The sequence below is a fragment of the Haliaeetus leucocephalus genome, unplaced genomic scaffold (genome assembly GCF_000737465.1).
Source record: "Haliaeetus leucocephalus isolate CR32 unplaced genomic scaffold, Haliaeetus_leucocephalus-4.0 Scaffold328, whole genome shotgun sequence".
Lineage (NCBI taxonomy): Eukaryota > Metazoa > Chordata > Aves > Accipitriformes > Accipitridae > Haliaeetus > Haliaeetus leucocephalus.
Window position 1 is genome coordinate 175,343 of NW_010972764.1, and position 259 is coordinate 175,601.

Below are 259 nucleotides of genomic sequence, written 5' to 3' on the forward strand. Positions count from 1 at the left end.
CCCCGCGGCCCCTGCCTCCGCTGCCCGGGGAGGCGGCGGCCCGCCCTGCCCCGCGGCCCTTACCTCCGGTAGCCCGTAATGCGCAGCGTGGCGGGCAGCGGCTCCCTCAGCGCCGCCATAAAGTCGCTCCACTCGCCAGCAGGCACGATGCCCAGCTCCCGGTAGTACCGCTCGAACAGCTCGTTCTCCTTCACGATCTCGGGGTAGCCGCCGGCCCAGCCCTGAAACAAGCCGCCGCCGTCAGCCCCGCCGCTCCCCG

The 259-nt window shown here is 74.1% G+C and overlaps 1 protein-coding gene across 1 annotated transcript in view; it reads right to left on the minus strand.

Annotated features, from left to right (window-relative positions):
* Positions 1-250, minus strand: part of NSUN2 (NOP2/Sun RNA methyltransferase family, member 2) — a 19,218-nt gene extending 18,968 nt beyond the window's left edge. The window contains exon 1 of the mRNA XM_010571421.1: positions 64-250. Within this exon, the coding sequence (XP_010569723.1) occupies positions 64-119 (56 nt within the window). The 5' untranslated portion in view covers positions 120-250. The remainder of the gene's footprint in view (positions 1-63) is intronic.
* Positions 251-259: the final 9 nt, after the last annotated feature.